This window comes from Bubalus kerabau, chromosome 1, assembly GCF_029407905.1.
Source record: "Bubalus kerabau isolate K-KA32 ecotype Philippines breed swamp buffalo chromosome 1, PCC_UOA_SB_1v2, whole genome shotgun sequence".
In the NCBI taxonomy this organism is placed as follows: Eukaryota; Metazoa; Chordata; class Mammalia; order Artiodactyla; family Bovidae; genus Bubalus; species Bubalus kerabau.
In genome coordinates, this window is record NC_073624.1 from 63,354,297 (window position 1) to 63,377,602 (window position 23,306).

The 23,306-nt window shown below is 36.2% G+C and overlaps 1 protein-coding gene and 2 pseudogenes across 1 annotated transcript; all 3 read left to right on the forward strand.

The window, feature by feature from the left end:
- Positions 1-8,910: 8,910 nt before the first annotated feature.
- LOC129641550 (olfactory receptor 6C1-like) lies at positions 8,911-9,681 on the forward strand. The gene has a single exon (XM_055566234.1). The coding sequence runs from the start codon at positions 8,911-8,913 to the stop codon at positions 9,679-9,681; it is 771 nt and encodes a 256-aa protein (XP_055422209.1).
- Positions 9,682-16,426: 6,745 nt separating this feature from the next.
- Positions 16,427-17,361, forward strand: LOC129641551 (olfactory receptor 6C3-like; annotated as a pseudogene).
- A 4,403-nt stretch (positions 17,362-21,764) lies between these two features.
- LOC129642425 (uncharacterized) lies at positions 21,765-21,897 on the forward strand (annotated as a pseudogene).
- The last annotated feature ends 1,409 nt before the right edge of the window (positions 21,898-23,306 follow it).

A 23,306-nucleotide genomic window follows, 5' to 3' on the forward strand; every position in this document is an offset into this window, starting at 1 on the left:
AGGAATCTGAATTGTAAATTTTTGCAGATTTCCTAGTTTTTATGCTACAGTCCATCGGGTCACAAAGAGTCAGACACAACTGAGCGACTTCACTTCACTTCATGCTTTCATTAATTACCAGAACCCAGCCCACCAATCAAATGAAAAGAGGCCTCTGGATAGTAGATACTTCTCAATAATTAGCACCATTATTAAGGGAAAATGACCTGTGAAAATTCTTGGAACATATTTAAGACTTTAAAATTTATTTAATCTAACTTCTCTAATGCCTTCTATGGGAATTCCATGAGCATGATATTGTATCTCAATCTTCCTTTCATTGTTCTCTATTAAACTTTTGAATAATTTATTTTATACTTAATAGCTTAGTGAGCCACTTTATGGGGACATTTTATCACACAAGAAAGGAAATGTAGTGTTTACACATAAGATTCATTCATCCCAATATTTCAGTCAGCAAGGTCAAGAAATGTTTATACTTTAGGGAAATCCTGATGTACCAAATTCAGAAAACCTCTTCCAAAAATTTTGCACATCTTCCATATGTTTCTGCCCTACTTCTCATGCTCTTCTGTCTCTTTGGACATTGTCCACCAAGTTTTCTAATTCAATATTGGTACAGATATTAATAACATATGTATAATCCTTAGAGTATTTTCCTCTTGGCTCTGTTGGCACATTTGATTCACTGGAGTACTTCCATGAGCTATGGGCATATCTTGTTATAAAACTGCATGTGGCTCATGCAGGTTAAAAATCCATATAAAAATCATGTCCATAAAGAACCACAGTAATGATATCTTGCTACCCTTCACCATTTTTTTCTCCCATGCATGGCTACAAAGCAAAATGCACCAAAGAAAAATAGCTACAGAAAGAAGATAATTGCGAGTGTGTTGAGATAGAGTGTTTTTACAAATGCTAAATATCTTAACCTAAACTTGAAGTAGTTACCAATATTTTTTAATAGTTTCTGCCACTTAATGTGATGCATTTGTAGAAATAGAGGTAAGATTGTAAAGTAAAGCCAATGCAAACTTTCCTTCCCTTAGCACTGATTTATTAATCCTTAGCTAAGCATTTCATCAGGTGAAATAAATAATGAATAATTTGGGGTTGCCATTCCTTCCTGTATATATCAAGGATTCTGAAGAATGACTCTGTTTGTCATACTAATTTATTAATTTTCAGAAAATTACTCTGAGTTTGGTCCTGCTCATTGAATATATGTCTGATAAGTATCACATGCTTCAGTTTCAGGAGGAAATAGTATAGAATTCCAATTTGACCTTTAACTAGCTGTATGCTTTTGTTTACAATAATTAATCTCTCATTGTTAGTTTCTTCAAAGGTAACATAAGGTTATTGCAATGAATCAATGAGATTGATGAGATAAGTACATAAACAGCACTGTCTCTCAAATAAGTTTCCTCCAAAATGGTTGCTATTGTTTTATAGTGGGACCATCTTCCTCAAATGTAATAATTGATTTTATTTGTAGGAATAATAAAGAGAACAGTATTTACTGTGTGGGAATACATACTTTAAAATTTTATATAATTTAATTTTACTTTTAATCATTAGCCATCACAATAATTCTATGAAATATTATCCTCATTTTCACAGTGGGGAAGGAAAAAACATATAACTCAAAGAGAGTTGTATTTTTAATCCAGATCTCTTGGGATGCAAATCCCAAATAATTCCACACAAAATAATTTAAATTAAGACCTAATGCTATATTTTATAAGAATTTCTTTTCCTTTTTAGGTTAAAGATTATCTTCAAATATAGATACTAGTTAACAAACAGATATTTAGGGAGAAATAGAATATCTCCATGGAGAAGGCAATGGCACCCCACTCCAGTACTCTTGCCTGGAAAATCCCATGGATGGAGGAGCCTGGTAGGCTGCCATCTATGGGGTCGTGTGGAGAGCCGGCGGGAGGCACTCCGCCCATGGCAAAGGTCATGAGGAAGGAGGCTCGACATATGCAAAGGCGGGATCGAGCCTCAGGAATCCCCCTGGAAATCCTCGAGCACCTATCCCCATAACCAGAGCCTGCCTACTTTACTACTTTGTGCTCTCACCTACACCTCTGACTTTACGGGGGGCTGTCCCCCACCACCTCTTTTGGAGAAGGAGTTAACTTAGAGCTCCAGTTAATAATAATTCCTGGGCGTGATAGGAGTGTTTCAACCTACAAACTCCTCTGAAGGTTCTCTAGCCTGCCTGACAGGCTTGTCCAGCCACATGTGATTGCTCACAGCCTCCCAACCGTGAGAGGCACGAGATGCTTTAAACCTTCTAAAAACAGGTTCCTTAGAGAAGTTAGAAAACCATTAGTATAAGTATAGTGGGCTGATTAGAAAATGTATTGGTGAAGGGTTTTTCATTTGTTGAGCCAATGTTTGTTGCTAAGTCTCCACATCCCCTGCCCTTATACACATTAATGAATATATAGAAGAAATAAGTATTAACCTTTGATATAAATCACATTAGACCTTAGGCTAAGTAAATTCTTTCCTTAACTAAAACCCACTATACCCTCACCCTATACGAATATAACTTTATTTGGGAGGTGTGTTTTAAGAATAATCACCCCTGGAGAAATAAGTGTCCTGGTTGACTGACCGCTGTTGCAAGGAGAGGGTCATAAATTGTTAGCAGGCCCCCTGGCCAGAAGATGATGTAACACCCCTAAGACCTCTGTATACATTTGTATGAAGCACCTGACTTTGATAAAAGTCAGGACTGCTGACCCAGCGTGACTTTTGGATAACATCTCAGTGTATAAAAGTAGACCATGGAAAATAAAGAATTGGGATCAGTTTCTTGAAAGACTGGTCTCCCCATGTCTCTCTCTCTCTCAAACTCTGGCTGAGTCTCCATCTGGAGCGCAGAGCCTGCCATGCTTACTAATTATGCCTGGGCTTCTAAGATACGACCGGGGAGGCCTCAGTGTCTCCTCTCCTTTGGGAGAATGGAAGGAAGCCTGCAGCCTACATAAGTGGTGCAAGCTTCTTGTCTTGAAGTTTTATTGGTTTCCCGCGTAAACCAAGCTACTCAGCCTCTTTTCTCCACTGAATTTTCCTGCTGAGCTATTCTCATTCTATCACTCTTTATATCTCTAATTAATATCTAATTGAAGCTATTGTATCCTGATCCTCGCCGACACCATCCCCGCTTCGAACTCCCTGGATCAGCCGGGGCTGGACCCCAGCAGGGTCGCACAGAGTTGGACATGACTGAAGCCACTTAGCAGCAGCAGCAGAATATCTCTATGGAAACCCACAGATCCTAAGAGTGATATAGGTGATTACATTTTTTCCTTCATTATTCCTAATCATATGGGTTTGTGTGTTGATCTGACTAATTTGATTTGACTCCCCTTTTCCATTAAGAAAAAGTAACTTGCCTTTTTTCAGAGGAGTCAGAGAAACAGAATTCTGAACTAACTGTAGGACTATTCAAAAATAGTCCTAAGGTAATAATCTGAAAATAATCTAAATTGACTCATGAATTTTTTAATACAGTTATAATGAAGTCATTACATGGTTAGATGTCAGCAAGCACAGTCAGCAGTGAAACAAATCATTCTAGAAAAAAAAAAAATTAGGGTTGTTATAAATCCAAACTATTACTCAAGATATAAAATTTAACCAGTATTCTGCTCTCTTCTATGACAAATTATCCTAACTTATAAACCTAACACCAATAAAAAGATCCTTAATTAATAGGGAAAGACAGATAATTGGAATTCTGCGTAATAATGTCAGAGCTTCCCACTTAGCTCAGTGATAAAGAATCAACCTGCCAGTGCAGAAGATTCAAGAGGCCCAGGTTCTTGATCCTGGGGTTGGAAAGGTCCCCTGGAGGAGGAAACGGCAACTCATTCCAGTATTCTTGCCTGGGAAATCCCATGGACAGAGGGGCCTGGAGGGCTACAGTTCATAGGGTTGCAAAGAGTTGGACATGACTGAGCACGTATGCACCTTTATTAATACTGATGGTGCAAACCCTCTTGAGTTTATATTTGTTCATAGCATTACTTATGACTTCTTAGGAGTCTTAAAGTCAGGAATAGTAAAATCAGTACATATAGAGAATGTGAGAAGCTAATTTATGTTTCCAGTTATATTGTAGAATTTATGGAGCTTCCCACCCATGTCTCACAATTTAGATAAAATAAGGAAAACAATCATTCAATCCTTAATAGACATTTACATATTGTTGCTTTTTCAAATAGTAGCATTTAGGGAATGCTGGTGATCTTTTCTCAAAGAAGCCATTCTTACAATTTACTGTGAAATAGCAGATGTGTCCTAAAAATCATTTCCAGCTATTTTTTTTAACCCCAAATTATATTTAACTCGATGGCAAATATTTGCTTTATATAGGTTGATTTTCATTTTCAAAGATCCACAAGCCTAATTTGACACTGAGCTATCCAAGACACTAGAAATCATTAAAAAGAAAGAGACATAAAGGAACATGAAGCTTGCTATCCTAAGATCCTTGGGACTAGAAAAAACGTGAATGAGCCATTAGTAAGGAAAGTATGAAATGATGACTTAGAGCCTTGGATATATTTTTTATTACATTACCAAAAACATCCCAGGAATGGTTGACACCTCACATCTCAGAAATGGTTTACAGATTAGAGTCATAAATAGCTGTTAGTTGCAGAGGATTGTTCATTGAGAACAATGACTTTCAAATTTTAAATATCTATCAAATACTTGAGTTGCCATAAATTTGCCTACAGGAATTATGCTTGTAAGGCTTGCTTTTCTTATAAGTGCTCTTAAACGTTTTTCTCTAGTCATTGAGGATTAGCAAAAGGATAGGTTCATTTTAATGTGAACATCACATTTTTTCCCAGTGCGCTGGCCACCGTTGACCTCAGTTGGAATTTTCCCTAAATCAGCAGCAGCTCCACTTTCTGCTATACAGAGGAGTAAATGAAAAAGCTCAGGTTTGTAGAGAAAACAAACAAACAAAAAAAAAGTGAGAATTTTCACAACGTTACAATAAATTACATGCTACAAATCAACAAATCCACACTGTTGGGGGCCGGTGTGAGGCACTCTGCCCATGGCAAAGGTCATGAGGAAGGAGGCTCGACATACGCAAAGGCGGGATCGAGCCTCAGGAGTCCCCCTGGAAATCCTCGAGCATCTACCCCCATAACCAGAGCCTGCCTACTTTACTACTTTGTGCTCTCACCTACACCTCTGACTTTACGGGGGGCTGTCCCCCACCACCTCTTTCAGAGAAGGAGTTAACCTAGAGCTCCAGTTAATAATAATTCCTGGGCGTGATAGGAGTGTTTCAACCTACAAACTCCTCTGAAGGTTCTCTAGCCTGCCTGACAGGCTTGTCCGGCCACATGTGATTGCTCACAGCCTCCCAACCATGAGAGGCACGAGATGCTTTAAACCTTCTAAAAAAAAAAAAAAAAAAAAGCAGGTTCTTTAGAGAAGTTAGAAAATTATTAGTATAAGTATAATGGGCTGATTCGAAATTGTATTGGTGAAGGGTTTTTTTCATTTGTTGAGCCAATGTTTGTTGCTAAGTCTCCATATCCTCTGCCCTTACACACATTAATGAATATATAGAAGAAATAAGTATTAACCTTTGATATAAATCACGTTAGACCTTAGGCTAAGTAAATTCTTTCCTTAACTAAAACCCACTATACCCTCACCCTATAGGAATGTAACTTTATTTGGGTGGTGTGTTTTAAGAATAATCACCCCTAGAGAAATAAGTGTTCTGGTTGACTGACCGCTGTCACAAGGAGAGGGTCATAAATTGTCAGCAGGCCCCCCTGGCCAGAAGATGATGTAACACCCCTAAGACCTCTGTATACATTTGTATGAAGCACCTGACTTTGATAAGTCAGGACTGCTGACCCCGCGTGACTTTTGCATAACATCTCAGTGTATAAAAGTAGACCATGGAAAATAAAGAATTGGGATCAGTTCCTCGAAAGACTGGTCTCCCCATGTCTCTCTCTCACTCTGGATGAGTCTCCATCTGGAGCGCGGAACCCACCATGCTTACTAATTATGCCTGGGCTTCTAAGATCCGACCGGGGAGGCCTCAGTGTCTCCTCTCCTTCGGGAGAACGGAAGGATGCCTGTGGCCTACGTAAGTGGTGCAAACTTCTTGTCTTGAAGTTTTATTGGTCCCCCACGTAAACCAAGCTACTCAGCCTCTTTTCTCCACTGAATTTTCCTACTGAGCTATCCTCATTCTGTTATCTTTATATCTTTGATGAATAAATAATTAAGTAGGTCGCTGACGCCATCCCCGCTTCGACCCTGGATCAGCCGGGGCTGGACCCTGGCACCACACCTTGAAATTAATTATTCCATTGCAAAAACGTCTCTCCTGACGCTAGAATGTAAAAGCTACAAGTCAATGAGAATTCACAAAATGAATGATATTGAAATTTGTTATTGTTGTTGTTATTCAGTCACTAAGTCATGTCCAGCATTTTGCCACCCCATTGACTGCAGCATGTTAGGCTTCCCTGTCCTTCACTATTTCCTAGAGATTGCTCAGATTCATGTGCATTGAGTCAGTGATTGTATTTAACTAACCATATCACCCTCTGCCACCCCATTCTCCTTTTGCTTTCAATCTTTTCCAGCATCAGGGTATTTTTCAGTGAGTTGGCTCTTCACATTAGGTGGCCAAAGTATTGCTGCTTCAGTCACCAACAGTCCCTCCATTGAATATTCATGGTTGATTTCCTTTAGGATTGACTGGTTTGATCTCTTTGCAGTCCGACGGTCTCTCAGAAGTCTTCTCCAGCACCATCATTTGAAAGCATAAGTTCCTGGGCATTCAGCCTTCATTATCGTCCAACCCCCACATTCATACATGACTACTGAAAAACCTATAGCTTTGACGATATGGACCTTTTTGGTAAAATTATATCTCTGCTTTTAAATATGTTGTCTAGGATTGTTATAGTCTTCCAAGGAGCAAGCATCTTTTTATTTCATGGCTGCAGTCATTGTCCTTAGTGATTTTGGAGCCCAAGAAAGAAAAATATGTCACTGCTTCCACTTTTTCCATTTCTATTTACCATGAACTGATGGGACAGGATGCCATGATCTTAGTTTCTTATATGTTGAATTTTAAACTAGTTTTTTCACTCTCTTCTTTCACCCTCACCCAGAGGCTCTTTAGTTCCTCTTCACTTTCTGCCATTAGAGTGGTATCATCTGCATATTTGAGGCTGTTGATATTTTTCCAGGCAATCTTGATTCCAGTTTGTGCATCATCCAGCCTGGCATTTCACATGATGTACTCTAGGGCTTCCCTGGTGGCTCAGAGGTTAAAGCGTCTGCCTGCAATGTGGGAGACCTGGGTTCGATCCCTGGGTCAGGAAGATCCCCTGGAGAAGGAAATGCCAGCCCACTCCAGTATTCTTGCCTGGAGAATCCCATGGAGGGAGGAGTCTGGTAGGCTACAGACCATGGGGTCGCAAAGAGTCGGGCACAACTGAGCTAGTTCACTTCACTTCACTCTGCATAGAACTGAAATAAGCAAGGTGATAAAATACAGCCTTTCCCAATTTGGAACCAGTCCATTGTTCCATGTCTGGTTCTAACTGTTGCCTCTTGACATGCATACAGGTCTCTCAGCAGACAGGTAAGGTGGTCTGGTATTCCCATCTCTTTAAGAGTTTTCCACAGCCAAAGACTGTACTGTAGTTAATGAGGCAGATATTGAAATTAACTGGTTAAGTGATTTCTGCTGTTAGTTATGATGACAAAATAAAGACTTCATTGCTCTTTCATGGACTATACTAGTAGCCTGACAAAATAGAACTTATATTAAGGGAATATTAATGTATATAAAATAAAAATATAATGTAAAAATCAGAATATACACATATAGATAGAGAGAGAATGCTAATAGTATGTAGAAAGAGAGGTTGGAAGAAAAAAAAAATGTTCTCCAGAAGGTAATGTTTTATTTTAAATATTGACATACTTTGGTTTCCTTAGCTCATGACACAGATCCAATATACTTAATGGCCACTCTGCCTCCTTTCTACTCTTGACTATCTAATATCTGAGAAGACCACCAAAACAGATACATGACCTGGATTCCTTTATTCCATTATCTGGGGCTTCAGATGAGTAGGAGGTTGAGAAGGTGAGTGTGAGTCTGACTCAAAACTTAAGAAATCTGGCATGAAGCTCAAGATTTATCTTCCATGATTTGCCTTTTGAAAGCATATGAACTGAATGGCCTTTTTCCTGACACATTTGGCTTTTCTATATTACACTAGGAAACAATCATTATATGAGAAACTAGATGACAGACATTAGGATAGGATGATTTACTGAGGTTGAAGAAAAGACAGTACTCCAATAGGAGGGGATCCTGTGGAGACACTTTTAAAGAGTCAAGAGGTAGCTTTTCTCCTCCTGTATTTCCCAGGTTTGAGAAAAACATAGATTATAATCCTTGCTTTTCATGTGAAGGATATGTTGTTTGTATAAGATTTTTTAAAATATTTTTAGCCTGATGCCAATTTGTAAACTAGGGATTTTATAAAGTAACATTCTTTGTGAATCACAAATCTGACATGTAGTAGAAACTTACTTCAAAACAAGTTATCTATTTCATTAACTTTTAAACAATCTCCTGAATTATGTTAGCAGGGCATAGTAGGCTTCCTTTCAGAGCCAAATCCCAGTGCTATACATGGATAATCCCCTTTTCTGTGTCTTCTGTTTGTGTTTTCTCCTGAAGGTTACTCAAAAGAAGAAGAAGAAAAAATTAGAAACTACACAGAAATAACAGAGTTTATCCTGCTGGGACTGTCAGATGACCCACAACTTCAGGTTGTGAGCTTTATCTTTCTGCTCATCAAGTACATGCTCAGCATCACTGGGAACTTGACCATTATCACCCTGACCCTGCTGGATGCCCACCTCCAAACCCCCATGTATTTCTTCCTCAGAAATTTCTCCCTATTAGAAGTTTCATTCACAACTGTCAGTATACCCAGGTTCTTGGCCACCATTATTACAGGAGATAAAACCATTCCTTTTAATGATTGTATGGCTCAGTTATTTTTTTTCCTTTTCTTGGGAGTCACTGAGTTTTATCCTCTGGCTGCCATGTCCTATGACCGTTACATTGCCATCTGCAAACCGCTGCATTACTTGACCATTATGAATCACAAAGTCTGCACACTGCTTGTCTTGGCCTCTTGGCTGGCTTCATTCTTAATCATATTCCCATTAGTAATGCTCTTCCTACAGCTTGATTACTGTAAGTCCAATGTTATTGACCATTTTAGTTGTGATTATTTCCCCTTATTATACCTTTCTTGTACAGACACCAAATTTCTAGAGATAGTAGGGTTTTCCTGTGCTGTGTTTATTCTCTTGTTCACTTTAGCATTAATAATTCTGTCCTACACATATATCATCAGAACAATTTTGAGGATCCCTTCTACCACTCAGAGGACAAAGGCCTTTTCCACCTGTTCTTCCCCCATGATTGTCATCTCCATCTCTTATGGCAGCTGCATTTTCATGTATATGAATCCATCAGCAAAGGACAGGGTGTCTTCGAGCAAGGGAGTAGCTGTGCTAAACACCTCCATAGCTACCATGCTGAACCCTTTATCTATACCCTAAGGAATCAGCAAGTCAAGCGAGCCTTCATGGACACAGCAAGGAAGACTGTATTTTTCTCAAGTAAATGAAAAATAAAAGTCCTGTTTTATGAATTACACCCATATGAATGAAAAACAATTAAATGAAAATCTAGGAATCTCAAAATCTCTTAATATCCACACAGCCTCCTTAGATACATTTTTTTTTTTCACCATTAGAGGGACTTTATTTTTTTTATTTTATTTTATTTTTAAAATTTACAGATTCATTTTTAATCATTCATATTTTTATTGCCAGCAGTTTATCAAGGATATTTGCATATGTATATTTTCTTTTTGCCATTCAAACTTGAATTCTTCATATATATATATATATATATATACACACATCATATACACAAATATATGCTTATACAGTATACAGTTTTTTTCCATTAAATTTGCAATCCTTCTCTCATGTACTTTTCTTCCTTTAGGGCTGGTTTTTCTAGTCGGTAACTATGGGAGTGATTTTATTTCCTTCTTTGAAACATTGTTTTTATGGTAATAGAGAAATTAGGTCTTTTTTAAATATAAATTAATTTCATTATTTCACACTAATTTTTAGAAAATTAAAATCAGAAAGAGGCAGAACAGTTGCTCACAAGAGAGAATAGTGTTTTACAATCTCACCAGAAATCAAGTTTTCTAGAAATTAAATGCATATTAAATCATATTTAATCTTATTTTTAATTTACTACACAGAGACTATAAACATAATCCGACAGTCTTATTAGAATCTTGCACACACCCTCCTTTTCATACTGTGGCCTACTTTGTAACTATGTGAAAAACAGTACAACTAAAAGAAAAATGTAATTACATTTTCTTGAGAAATCAAAAAAAGTTTCCCATTATGGAGTTTAACATTTTCTGTGCTATTGTTCAGTCGCTCAGTCATGCCCAACTCTTTGCGACCCCATGGACTGCAGACTGCACCCAGGTTTCCCTGTTCCTTACTATCTCCTGGAATTTGTTCAAACTCATGTCCATTGAGTCGATGATGCCATTCAAACATCACTATATTATTCTTCAATTCAAAAAACTATTATAATGAATAGTTGCTTAGGGAAAATTATGATGCAGACCCTGCTTTGGGGAAATGCCAATATTAACATATATACAATAACTATTCTTTTAAGTAGCCTGAAGAAACTGGCAACTTAAAAACTTGAGAGCTGTGTGTTAAGTTTTTAGGTGGGCAATATGAGCAACCCAGGAGACAGTGCCTCAAATAACTCTGAGAAACTGTTCCAAAGAGGTACGGGGGAAAGATAGTGTATATGTGATTTTGATATACAATTAAGCACACATTTATTTTAGAATTTCTGCTGGTCTTATGAAGCTTCTGCCAGTCATGAGAAACAATTTGCACCATCAAGAATTTAGTATTTTTCTAGATATGAGGAGATACAAGAATTGGGCTCATAAAATCAGCTCCTGAGTGTATCTAACTATCTGAAGACCTGTCTTGGCAGTTTTCCTGGAGCAGAGGGTACCTCATTTCTTCTCTCTACCCTCACTCCTTCAGGGAGTGTTGAAGGTCAGCAGTTGCAGCAGCACATGATTTAATCCTTTTAGAGGTTATATGGCAAGTACCCATGCCAACTGCCAATTTGTAGTTGCTGGATACCAAATATGACTACATTTGCTATGGTCAGTTGTATATTTAAATAAATGCTTGATGTTAAGCTCGTCTTTTGATAATCAATAACTAAGTTTTTTTTTAATAACTTTCTCATATCTGTGGCTATTTTGAGATAATAGCTTATACATACAATTCTTTTAATTGTCTCTTTAAGTGATATGCCTAATCAGTATTAGAGAAACTAACAGTATCAAAGTTTTACTATACACAAAACTTAGATTGTCTTGTTAAAAATGCTTATTTTAAGCATTAGAGTATGATATCATATGGAAAATGTGCTGATTAGAATTTATATGAACAATTGTACAAGATCATACAATTCTAGCCCTGAACATTTTTTTTTCTGTTTTCCATGAAGTCAAAAACTGAAATAATAATGGAGAGTGCTCAAACTCATCCTACACTTTTAAACCATTATTATAGAACGACTGTAATCATAATTCATTGAATTAAGTTTTGATATTCTTGTACAATACTCAGTTGAGAGTCTTAGATACATCATTTGCTGAAACACACAGAAAATAACATAAACCATACTGAGGCGATTTCCACACTGTACGGAAGTCATGCAGTTACTTTTTCCTCCCCTCATGCTGGACATTTATAATTTCTAAGCTTAATTGGAAACATGAAAATACTGAAGTTAGACTTGATTGATAACTGTGACTTCTTAATAACTCAAAAAATATATATACCATAGACTGTAGATAGGTGTAGTTCTGGTAATTAAAAGAACTGTAAAATTATTGCAAAAGATATGAGAGAGTTTATGTTGATATTATCAGATAATACAGCTCTCTACATAACACTATGCAAATTCCTTAGTGGTTATTATAAATGTTTGTAATCTCTATGAGCATTTTGATTATCCATATCACCAGTCAAGACATACTTTTTCTATAAAGGGGTCATATATTAATAATTTAGAATTTGTAGACCGTAAGTCCTTGAGGTAACTAACTGTCCCCCTCTGTAGTGTGGATGCAGCTATGAACAACATGTAAATGAAAGGGCTAAAGCATGTCTAATAAAGCTTTTAATAAAAATAGTTCATGAGCCAAATTTGCCCAATAGACTATAGATAGTCTACCCACTTGCTGTCTTAAAATTTCCCATAAACTTTGACCAATTGGGCAACAATCTTATAAAATATTTTCAGAGAAAAAGATAAGATAAATATTTCTGCAAGAGAATAACAATTACAGGTACCTCATAAAGTTGTTGGCAGGATTCGAAGAGGCAATATGAAGAAAATAATTAAAATAGGTCTGCTGCTGCTGCGGCTGCTGCTAAGTCGCTTCAGTCGTGTCTGACTCTGTGCGACCCCATAGACGGCAGACCGCCAGGCTCCCCCATCCCTGGGATTTAGGCCTGGACTATAGTTTTGTTTTGTTTTGTTTTGTTTTTGATTTTAATTAGTGGCTAATTACTTTACAATATTGTATTGGTTTTGCCATACATCAACATGAATCCGCCACGGGTGTACACGTGTTCCCAATCCTGAACCCCTCTCCCACCTCCCTCCCCATATCATCCCTCTGGGTCATCCCAGACTATAGTCATTGCTGAAAAAAAATTATCTCTACCCTCCACTTTCTTTTTCTCCTCCTCATTATTATCAGAAGTACTATTAATAGTGTAAAGAATTTATATATATATATATATATATGAGTTTCTAATCTTTTTTTAAGCTCAGTAAACGTTGTTATGGTCTGTGACATTTTATTGATTATTTACATAGTCTTTTACATGCTTAAAAGACTTTATAGTGTAGAATAATTTTCTATAGTGATCTTAAAATACTTTGCAGAATCTCATCCTTGAGTACCATAAAGCTCCATTTCTTTTTTAAAATTTCTTAGCATATATACTTTATTGAAGTATAGTTGACTTACAGTGTTTCAGGTACATAGCCAGGTAATTCAGTTACACACATACACATATATTATTTTTCAAATTATTTTCCATTATAGGTTATTACATGATATTGTTTATAGTACCCTATGTTATATAATAAAACTTTGTTGCTTGTTGTATATCTATTTTTATAATTAGAAATATAGCATTTTATTAATATGAAGTCGAGTCAAAATGTCAAATTTTTTATTTAGGAAAAAATTCATAAATTTTCTAACAGATATATATATATATACACACACCCTACAAATACTATTTATATATATATATATGTATATGAAAACTGTTCTACTATGCTTGATAAAAGCTTGAGAAAAGACATTAAAAAAAAAAGTAGAAGAGATGGAGAAATCTGAAAACAAAAGCTAAATGAGATGGGAACACTGAATATGAAATAGAAAAAGTGAAACCAACTAGATAAAAGTAAAAGATCATCCTATGGTGCAGTCCTTTTTAAACATGGCTGCTCCTTAGAAACGTATCTGGAGCTTTGGAGGAAAAAAGCAATACCTGGGCATTTGTATTTTTCAAAAAATTCCAAGATATTTCAGATATGCATCTTTATTTTAAAAGGTGATTATAGGTTTTCCTATTAAATGTTAGTGTTGATGATATAGAATTTTATTGTAGACCAATCATGATCCAGTGATATTAAGGAGTAATAGTTACATAATCGCAATAGTAAAAGATGTTTTTCAATTTTCACAATCATTAGCCAGAGAGCATTTAAAGATCAGTGCAATTGAAAGCTATAATGGGAACATGATTAACCTAATAATATAAAATGATTCCATACAGTTTGGGAGGTTAAGCAGAGAGATATAGTATTTGGAAGTACATACATGCACAGGTTTTCATCCACCCAGTCGGTCTATGTCTTTTGGTTGGTGCATTTGACTCATTTACATTTAAGGTGATAATCAATATGTATCATCCTATTATCATTTTCTTAATTGTTTTGGGTTTATTTTTTGTAGGTCTTTTCCTTGTCTTGTTTCCTGCTTAGAGAAGTTCCTTTAGCATTTGTTGTAAAACTGGTTTGGTGGTGCTGAATTCTTTCAAATTTGCTAATCTGAAAAGCTTTTGATTTCTCCGTCAAATCTGAATGAGGCTTGCTGGGTAGAGTATTCTTGATTGTAGGTTCTTCTCTTTTCATCACTTTAAATATATCATGCCATTCCCTTCTGGCTTGTAGAGTTTCTGTTAAAAAGTCAGTGGATAACCTGATGGAAGTTCCCTTGTATGATATTTTTCCCTTGTTACTCTTAATATTTAATACAGTTCTTATATAACTTAGAATTATGAAAGAACCTTGAAGCTCCAACAATAATGAAGTCTAAGGATAAGTAATGAAATGTATATGTAGAAAACTTTTATATGCCAAGAATATGACTAAAACTAAAGTCGACTGAGTGCTATTTTTGTAAGATTTCACATCTATTTTATTACTCAAAAATAGTAAATAATTGGGATAAATGAAAAAAGTATTATTTTGTAGAAGTCCTCATTGAACTCTTCTGTGGGATGAACATAAACATTCCCAAGAGAGATTCACTATAGAAGAGAGTCAGGCGGCTCTGAGAACACCAATGGTAGCTTCCAGAAATCCCGATGTTCCACGTCATAGCACAGCTGTCGCCTGGCCTTTGTTCCCAGGAGATCAACACAGGTCTCTCTTCATAGGTCACAACAGCTAAACTTGAATATTTGAGCATTTAGTGCAACTAAATGCCAGATCCTAGTTTAAGACTCTACACTCATAATACCCCACGTTGCCATGTCACTTGCAGTTCTCACTTTAAATATTGCTCCTTTAAACTTCTAGACCAACGTTATTGAAGAGGATGATAGAAGTTCCATATCTTCTTAAGTTTTTGATATTCCATTTTTATTTTTCATGAATCATCATAAAATAGAGAAAAAATAATCAAATTTGATTCGTGTGATGTTTACTAGTGTCTGGCAGAGTAGCAATGATTTATCTTCTATTATTCACAGCAGAAATGTGAATATCTAAAATAAGATAAGGGAGCTATTATGATTTTAGCAAGCCAGATACACAGAATGATAGATACATCCAGTGGAGCTGGGAATCAGCTGAATGGCTTTGGATTAATAGGAGAGGTTTTCCTCTACATTTCTGGAATATCCTTTTGGATTAGTCACCTCATGTAAAAGATAAATGTGGGGTAGAAGTCCAAGGGACTAAAACAGTTGTTCATAAAGTTTAATAGCTGAGAAGCAACGATGTTCAAATGGAAAATGTACTGGGCTGAAGTCTGGGTAATAGAGCTGCTACTATCTGAGGCAAGTAGTTATTTTTCAGTTCGTGCTCCAATGCAAAATAAAAAATTGATAAATACTGCATATTTTTTTAAGCTCAAAAATATACACAGTCTTGTATATATATAAAGTTTCTATACATATATTCATAGAAAATCTTAGAGAATGTCAAACATTAATGATTTCAAAGGAATTATCAGATAAACCATTAAGTGAATGATATTTAATATATAAAATAATTATATTTTCTTGCAAATAATATCTAATACTTATAGCCTATTCATGTTGATAATTACATTCATAAACCCCAATATAAAAATAAAACTGGTAATTAAATTATTAATCATTAAATATTTTAAGGTTTATTTTATTTGCTAAGAAAATCATGATTTGATTTCTTGTTTCATAAAAGGTGTTGTTACTTTATTCTTTTAAGTTTCATTTATATCTTATGATGGAATTAAGATCATCTACTTCTCTTTTAGGTGGCAGTGTTTTCTGATACCCGACAAAAAATGATGTATGTTTTATAGGATTATCCCAACAAAACTGCAAGGACTTGCATAAACTAGACAAAGCAAAAAGTATCAAATTCATTTATCATCTCTGAATAATATGACTTGTATAAAGATTTCCTAACTTCTCCTATTAGATTTAGAATAAGAGAACTATTATATAAAACATGACCCACAAGTACGTTTTAAGAAAAATTGTAAATAAGGTGTTAAACGAAAACAATATGGGCATGAATTAGATAGAATGCTTTAGAAATGATGATGATGCTGGTCATCATGAATTATATTTTTCATCTATTCCTTTTAATACACTTTCTATCTAAATATATTTAAAAGAAGAAAAATGAGGGGAAAAAGAGAAAGAAATGAACCACACAGTGATCACAGAGTTTGTCCTTCTAGGCCTTTCTGATGATCCTGAGCTTTAGCTTGTGATTTTTCTCTTTTTATTAATCACATATGTATTAAGTGTCACTGGAAACCTGACCATCATCACCCTAACCTGGGTGGACTCCCATCTCCAGACACCAATGTATTTCTTCCTCTGAAACTTCTCTTTCTTAGAAATCTCCTTTACTACTGTGTGCATCCTTAGATTTCTGGGGGCAATTATTACCAAAGACAAGACTATTTCTTACAACAATTGTGCAGCCCAACTATTTTTCTTTATTTTCATGGGGGTGACTGAATTTTACATTCTAACCGCCATGTCCTATGACCGTTATGTTGCCATCTCCAAGCCCCTGCATTACACAACCATCATGAGCAGGAAACTCTGCAGCCTGCTTATGCTCTGTGCTTGGCTTGGTGGGTTTCTGACCATTTTCCCACCCCTTATGCTTCTCCCCAGCTGGATTACTGTGCTTCCAAAGTCATTGATCACTTTGCATGTGACTATTTCCCCCTTTTACAATTGTCTTGTTCAGATACACGGTTCCTAGAAATAATTGGTTTTTACTTTCCTTTGGTTACCTTGCTATTCACTTTGGCCTTAGTGATTTTGTCATATATGTACGTTATCAGGACTATTCTGAGAATCTTATCAGCCAGTCAGAGAAAAAAGGCCTTCTCCACTTGTTCCTCTCACATGATTGTTATCTCCATCTCATATGGAAGCTGTATATTCATGTATGCTAATCCCTCAGCCAAAGAAAAGGCATCATTGACAAAAGGAGTAGCTATTCTCAATACCTCTGTGGCCCCCATGCTGAACCCCTTCATCTACACCCTGAGAAACCAGCAAGTAAAACAAGCCTTCAAAGACATGGTCTATAAAGCAGTCTTTTCTGCCAATAAATGATTTTTTTGGTCAACTTTAAAGGGCAGTTTGGTTAATTCCTGAAGTCCCTTAAAGTCTGTATAACTATGGTTGGTCTTTATAGTCTCTTAACATGCCACCTGACAGTTAATATATTATTTTCCCAGTCTGCTGCTTCTACTCCATTCCTGTTTCTCCAGTGTATTATTTTTTGACATTTAAAAATATAATAAGGTTATTTCTCATGCAGAACTTTTGTAAAAATGAAATGTATTTCTTTAAGACATAGCACAATGTGAAAGATGGTTTTAATTCTCTTCATCAGTCCCTGAAAAGATCCTATGATACCACTTTGTACTTCAAATATAGAGTTTCAAAATAAGTGTGTAATTTCCTGTGTATTTTCAAGATGAACATTAATATTTCCTATGGTTTAAAGAATCTATATATTCTGTGTGATATTATGTGTGAAATGAAAATATCTCTGTTATATCAACAAACAAGAAACGTCACAGCCATCAGCAATTTCTGGTCTCCAAATGTGAATGTGAGCTCCCAAAACTGAGATCCAGTAGAGTCTCATTCCCTCATGGTGATTGCTGAGTACCTGGGGGTGATGCAAGAAGTAGCTACTTGCAACTCTCTAAGGTGAACAAGGGAACCAGATTTGGCCCCAGATAGCTGAGAAGGAAATGGCAACCCACTCCAGTGTTCTTGCCTGGAGAATCCCAGGGACGGGGGAGCCTGGTGGACTGCCATCTATGGGGTCACACAGAGTCGGACACGACTGAATCAACTTAGCAGTAGCAGTAGCAGCTGAGGTGTTTATGAAAGGAATTAATTCAGTGGACATAGAGGCTTGCGTCTTCCCATACCTAGAATGTTAAATTCCTTAATTTGATACCTGATCTTTGGTGTTCAGACTGCCTGCTCTATTTGTTGCAAACTTGTATATAGTCTGACTTCCTCTCCTGTCTTCTTGAAGCAGTTTTCTCTCAGAGCTACTGAGATGCTGTTTTCTGGGCTCAGAGTCCTAAACATTCCCATCAAATAAAATAGCTCTCTTCTTTCAGGTTGTGACTATATTTTTTTAGTCAGCATACGCTAAATTCAGTCCAAAGAGATACGTACTCATGCATCAGACTTTTAATGTCAATATATTTATTTTGTGAAATTCAATACATGTTTTGAAGGTAAATATTGATCATGATATCATGTAATTTGTATATAATTCACATGTTCTCTATTATTTTGGAAAAAAATTCATTCAAATAATTCAGAATAAATTCAATAAAACTAAAACACTGCCACTTTCCTGAATTTAGTGATAATATTTATGACGGTTATTTTGAGGTCTTTGTCAAATGTTTAAAAACCTCCATTTGTTTAGGGTAAAATTTTTGAGGTTTATTTTATTTGATTGGGTTATTTTCTGTTTCTTCTTTTCCCTTGTAACTTGGTGTTTTTACCTACACCAAGTGGCGGTTCAACTGCCATTCCAGTATTTTGGAGTTGGACTTATTCAGGACTTCATCATGATCAAGTCCACCAAGAGATTTGGGGGCATCTCACATATTTTATGAGCATGACTTTGGGATGCTTCAGAGGGCCCCTGAGACAACCCAAAGAGCTATTAAACCACCTGGGTTCATTAGACATTTAGGTTACATGGGAAGTATTGTTGAAGGGATGATAAATCTTCTCAGGTCATACAATATGGTTGATTTATATATATATATATATATATATATCCTAAAATAATGTGGAATTCATATAGATCTGATATGCCCTGATAAAAATGTGCTCAATTATAATTCTAGTTATCATATTAGTGTTACATATCACAGCAATGGCCAGGCTACTTTGTCAATTGCATTTTAATCAGATTTTTAACATGCCTTCTATGGTTTCACTGTGATGCCTTTGCAAGAATACAGCTATTTCAAGATTTATGGAAAGACTTTTGTAAGATTAACCAATAAAAACTTTTGTTTGTTTGTTATCTGGTAAACTGGTAACAGGCTGGAATTTAGCCAATTCTCTATGTTAAGAGAACAAAGTTTTCTTAGAATGAAGCTTTCAATAACAGATTATAAATGTCTTTGCCTTTAAATATTTTATTTGTTTTTTAAATCTTTGGTTACTTTTGTAAAGTAAATAAGAATTATTAAAGATTATGGTACATGTAAAAGCTCATTCTGCTTCTATAAGAAATAACCCTTCACTGTTAGACTTTTGCTATTTGATGTCCTTAAAACATGGCAATAGTCTACTCCTAAATCAGACAATTAAAAATGGGTTAACAATAGCTGTATATCAAAGAGTCAGGGCTATAGGAAATCCAAGATGGCAGCTTGGATTTTTCATGCTCCCTGACAAACCTCATTTTTATTTGATGGGTTAAAGCCTTCCCTGGCTACAGGGTTAATGCCCTCACAATGACAAAAAAAAAAAAAAAAAAAAAATGTATTTCACTTAATATTAAGTTCTAGTTTTGTTAATTAAGGTCTGTGTTTACTATGACTCACTCCTGAGATAGTTCCTTACTGTTATGTTATATTGATAAAGGTTTAATTAAGTTATTAAAAAGGACACTCTAAGTTTGTTTCTTAAGCTTATCTCAATAGCCAACCTTTTGATGTACAACGAGGAGAGTCACACCTGTCTATAGTCATTTAACCAAGTCAGATGACCCAGGGTATGCTGGGCTGTACCTAATGAAAGTTCTTTACTTAATTCTTGCTTGTGACTTCATTAACAGCTGTTAAATGTACTATCTTCTATGTCTCTTGTATCAGAAGATTGTTTCTTATGTTAATAAATGTGTGACTGAGCCTGTGATAAAATGCTGATAAGCACTTCCATGAGATCAATGATTGTAATAATGTAACTCTAGATATGGGAAGAAGCAACAAGAGGGACTATATTCCTGGACCAAGAGGCTAGTAAGACAGGAATGGTCCAGAGACTTTTGCTGCTCACAAGACCTGGTCCAATAACAGCACCCTGAGTGGCCAATCAATGGAATCTTCACCGGACCTGGAATGAGCCTTCCCAGCACTGCGGGGCACAATGGGCATGAAATGCACCCAAAGCATGGTCAAATATGTGGACCCTGCGGACTGGGAGTTGGCACTTGCCAGCTGTCTCTACAAAGATTATATCATGACCACTGCAAGCTGCTGACCTTCAACACCCCTTAAAAGGAGCTCAGGACGGAGATCAGAAATAAGGCACTCTGTGCCCTGGGAAAAGCCCAGAAGAACTGGCCTTCAGATAGTCAGATGTTTTCAGGTAAAGATTTTATGAGCCCAAATTCTTGCATCTTCTTGTACCTAGAGAAACACTAATGTCACGAACCAATGTCTGGCCCTGGTTCTCCTGGCTAGCCCCTGAGCAGCTTTCCTACTTCTTTTAATCTTTGGGCCATGTACCTTTAACTTTTTTGTTAAGTTTGTTTCTTCTAGAATACAACAAATCTCCAAGTGGTAGTACAACAAGACTATCCTCTGACCAACCCAAAGACAATGCTGAAACAAATCACCTTATCATTCCATGGACTCTCATCTCCCTCCATAAATGCACCCTGACAAAGAAGCAGGCAAAGGGAACCCAGAGTTCCATGACACCCCTGTACAGCCTGAAGAAGCCAGAGTGGTCATCGTTCCTCTTCTCCTGAGACTCAGTTCCCAAATGCCTAAGAAGGGAAATTGGTAGATAGTTAGACATGAACAGGGTATCAACAGGGACCAAAGAATTGGCCCTAAAAATAAAGGAAGGGAGGAATGTGGTGGCCCAGGGACTAAAAAGCAGATAAAACCAAGGAGGGTCTTGGAATGCAGGAATGGAAAAAGCAGACACATATGGTCCTTCCCTCACCCATGTCATAACTATTAACAGATTTCAGGTCCTACTGAGCAGTATAACCTGTCTCCCCTCCTACCCCAAACAAGGAAGGTATTTGCCTTACTCTTCCCTACCCAGTATGCATGCCTCATTCAATCAGCAAGTGACCCGCAAGACACCTATCCCATTCCTTGTACTTGTACCCTGGGTATAAAAGTGGACTAAGGACTGTTCAACGTTGGTTCTCCCTTGAGCAGACTCACTGTTCTAACAGCATCTCTCATTCTTTTTTTCCTTCTTTTTTTAAAAAAATTATTTATTCTTTTATTGAAGGGTAATTGCTTTACAGAATTTTGCTGTTTTCTGTCAAAGCTCAACATGAATCAGCCATAGCTATACATATATCCCCTCCCTTTTGAACCTCCCTCTCAACTCCCTTCCAATCCCACCCCTGTTGATGCAGATCCCCTGTTTGAATTTCCTGAGCCATACAGCAAATTCCCCTTGACTATCTATTTTACATATGGTAATGTAAGTTTCCATGTTACTCTTTCCATACATCTAACCCTCTCCTCCCCTCTCCCTATGTCCCTAAGTCTATTGCTTCTCAGCCTTTTGGCTAAGATCAAGTGTAGTATCTCTTCTTATCAGCATCTCCCACTCTAATAAACTTTATTTCCCTCTTATTCTATATGTCTGGAAATTCTTTTCCAACCTGTGCACAGACCACGACAGTATCTTCTATATTTGTGTTTGGAGATTCCCTGGTAAGCTGATTATAGTTTGAGTCATATCTATTTTGATCCTGTAGTGTCCCTAGTGCTCCTATAGTACCTAAAGCTAGAAGAATCTCAATAAATGTTTGCTTAATGAATAACAGTGATTGAGTCAATAGATGAGGCTTATTTAATTTTCTGTCCTTTCTAAAATTAGATTAAAAGGAATTTGAGTTGTAAATTCTTATAAAATAGATTTTATGCTTTCAGTAATTACTGGAACACTGACAATCAATCAGATGAAAACAGGACCTCTGGTAGATCTTTCTCAACGATTAGTATCACTATTATGGAAAAATAACCTGAAAAGTTTTTTTGAAGAGTTTGAATAGTTTAAAGTGTATTTAATCCAAAATTTCTCATAAATTTCATTGGAATTCACTGAGTATGATATTTTTTCTCATTCTTGTTTTTATTGTGCTCTATTTGATTTTTAATTTTTTTTATTTAGTAGCACAGAGAGCAACTTTATAGAGACATTTTATCACATAATAAAGGAAAATGTAATGTTTACTCATAAGATTCATTCATCACAGTATTTTGGTCAGCAAGGGGGAAAAGGTCTATTCTTCAGAGAAATGGTGATTTGGGATATTCAGGAAATCCCTTCCAAAATCCCGTACATTTAGATATATTCACATAGATAGTAAGCAAAATAATCCATATGCTTCTGCCTTAGTTCTCATGCTTTTCTATCTGTTTGGATATTATCTGCAAAGTTTTCTATTTCAGTAGTGATATAAATGTTGATAATATGTTTATAATCCTTAGTGTATTTCCTCTTGGCCCTGTTGTCACATTTGATTCGCTGGAGTATTTCCCACGAGCCTTGGCCATATGCTGGGTAAAGCAATTGCCTCATGCAGGTTAAAATTCATAGAGAAATCACATCCAGAAAGGACCACAGTAACTCCATATCTTGCTTCCCTTCACTGTGTTTGCTCCCAGGGCTTCCATGTAACATGTATCAGGGAAATTTATACATAGAAATAAGGTAATTCAAAATGTGTTGAGATAGAGCATTCTTAGAAATGTTTGATATCTTATCCTAAAATTGAAATAGTGACCAAGTTATTAAAATAGCTTCAGTCACCTGAAGTGATGCATTTGTACAAAAAGAGGTAAGACTGTAAAGTAAAAGCCAATGACAACTTTTTATTAGCATTGATATATACATTCTTAGTTTAACTTTTCATTACATGGAGATGAATAATTAGGAGTTGCCTTTCTTTCTGTAAATATCAAGGGTTATGAAGAATGAGCACATTAATATTTTCTGTTTGTCTTATTAATTATTTACTCATTGTTAGAAAATTACTCTTTGAGTTTGGTCCTCCTCATTGAATATATGTTTGATAAATAACA